The sequence below is a fragment of the Camelina sativa genome, chromosome 4 (genome assembly GCF_000633955.1).
Source record: "Camelina sativa cultivar DH55 chromosome 4, Cs, whole genome shotgun sequence".
NCBI lineage: Eukaryota > Viridiplantae > Streptophyta > Magnoliopsida > Brassicales > Brassicaceae > Camelina > Camelina sativa.
The window spans coordinates 22,153,562-22,155,638 of NC_025688.1; the positions used below are offsets into that span (position 1 = coordinate 22,153,562).

The 2,077-nt window shown below is 36.7% G+C and overlaps 1 protein-coding gene across 1 annotated transcript in view; it reads right to left on the bottom strand.

The window, feature by feature from the left end:
- LOC104781775 (probable serine/threonine-protein kinase DDB_G0267514) overlaps nucleotides 1–2,071 on the bottom strand; it is a gene marked incomplete at its 3' end in the record, with an annotated part of 3,888 nt that extends 1,817 nt beyond the window's left edge. The window contains exons 1-6 of the mRNA XM_010506517.1: nucleotides 2,007–2,071; nucleotides 1,737–1,856; nucleotides 1,521–1,610; nucleotides 1,273–1,368; nucleotides 930–1,022; nucleotides 326–446 (exon numbers count right to left, since the gene is read on the bottom strand). Of these exons, the coding sequence (XP_010504819.2) occupies nucleotides 326–446; nucleotides 930–1,022; nucleotides 1,273–1,368; nucleotides 1,521–1,610; nucleotides 1,737–1,856; nucleotides 2,007–2,041 (555 nt within the window). The remainder of the gene's footprint in view (nucleotides 1–325; nucleotides 447–929; nucleotides 1,023–1,272; nucleotides 1,369–1,520; nucleotides 1,611–1,736; nucleotides 1,857–2,006) is intronic.

Consider the following 2,077-nt stretch of genomic DNA (forward strand, 5'->3'; position numbering starts at 1 on the left):
TGTTGCAATCCACTTAAAGTTCATTATTGTCCTTGTTGTTGAAACGAAAAATTTGATTTCCTACGGATCACAACACAGAATTTCCCTAGGAATTTCCTTAGGATTTCTCTTTCATATCGTCCTATTTCAACTTAGTCGATGAGAAAAGAGACATAAATTGCTGTTGCAGCCCAAGTTTTTTTTTGTTTTCAGTAGTTTCGCTTCTATGTTTACAAGAGCTTGTAAACATAGAAGCGAAACTAACAACAAAAATTGGGCTGCAACAGCATAACCAAATTTCTCAAAATATTCCAATGATGTATATATGTTAATAAGCTTAACGTACATTTTTTTGGAGATGGGAGCCATCGGTTCTGTCATTTGGAGAGCTAGGAGAAGAACCATCATCCCCTTGCTCTTTTGAGAGGCGATTCTGCTTCAAAGCTTCATTCATCGCTCGTACTGCCCTGAAAAAGATTAACAGCTAACTTTCAAAATAAAGTTATCAATAAAATAAACAAAACACTGGAGCTTCGTGTCCCAAATAGTTAATGGCCAATAAATCTTAATGAGAGGTAGCAATCATTGCAATTGCTAAAAAATTTAGTTCCATATATGGAATGTTATAATCCTGTGCTCGTGCTGTGATATGTGATCCCAACTAAGAAAAAGAATGCCCTCTCTTTGCATTACTTTGATATTTTCCATAAGAGACTGTGCCACTAATTTTTTCAGAATCATTACATATATGAAATCACAACTAAGAAAAAAAGACAAGGTGAAACAGAAAAACTGCAACCTATCAATGGAAAATAATGATATATCGAAACCAGAGAAGCTTGTTAACGAGGGGAACTATATTTGTAACCAGGATGAAGATAGTTAAAAAAAACATCATACTAGCTTTACCATGCACATGAAGTTCAATGAGAGATAAACTAGACACCCACCTGACAATATCATCGCCAATCTCAGGAGTTATACTAATACTTCTCCTCCTTATTCTCTTAGTTTCCACTTTCGCTCCTCCAACAGATTTACAGCTGCACATGAAAACTGAATACATAAGGATTTCTTTAACAAACTTAAGGCACCAGATCTAAGTTTTCTGACACCATTTTATTAAAGCAAAAACTAGACGAAAGATCGGTAAGCACTAAACCAGACACCAACAAACACCATACCCTCTTGCAGCAATAAATTGCATATTTAAACAAAAAAAAAAGAAGCAAATATCAAATTTGCGAAAAACCTCTCCAGCATATATAAGTTGCAAAGGACAAATTAACTAACCTTGATGTGGCAACATCACTGGTGAAATCTCGTGCCAAGTTCTTGTCGCCACTTAGCATGGACCTCGTACGGGCTCGGAAGGAAAGATGTTCGGGACTGCAGCCGCGATATAAATAAAAAAAGAAAGATCTAAGAAATTAGAAGACTGGAATTATGAGTGTGNTTATGAATGTGGGAAAATCAAACATCAACTTACTTGGTTTCAAAATGCATATACATATATACAATTCAACAGGGATGAGGGTAACCTGGAATTAGCAGTCCGTTGATCAGCAATGACCTTTCTCCGGCTCTGCCGCCAAAACTCGTTAGCCATGTTTGACTCGCTCTGTGAAAAACTGGAGAATAAAAGATAATATGAAAGACATAAGGTCATCTATTCCATTCCTCGATTTAACAGAAGCTATCTTCAAACCTGGGGTTGGCTAGCATAGAAACATAATAATAACAACTAGGCTTATCACCTTAATTTCCTCTCTAGCGTAGAGGCTGATCGTAACAGCATATTCCTTGACGGTGGACCAGACACATTTGGAGACCCATCCAGTTTCCTGTGCAACGAAAGGTTTTCATCTTTTTCTGCACTGTACAACAACTACAATTAGAAACTCTGCAGACAAAAACACTGAGTATTGAACAAAGGTTCAATAAAATATGGTGCACACTATACTTATATAGTTAACGGATGTTCATGCAGTGAGATTTTACAATTTCGAACTTCAATATCTACGTACTTTTCATGGTCAATTCTCTCTGGGTAACCAAACATGGGACTGTTTGGCTCCAAAGGTGAATCGCAAGAATC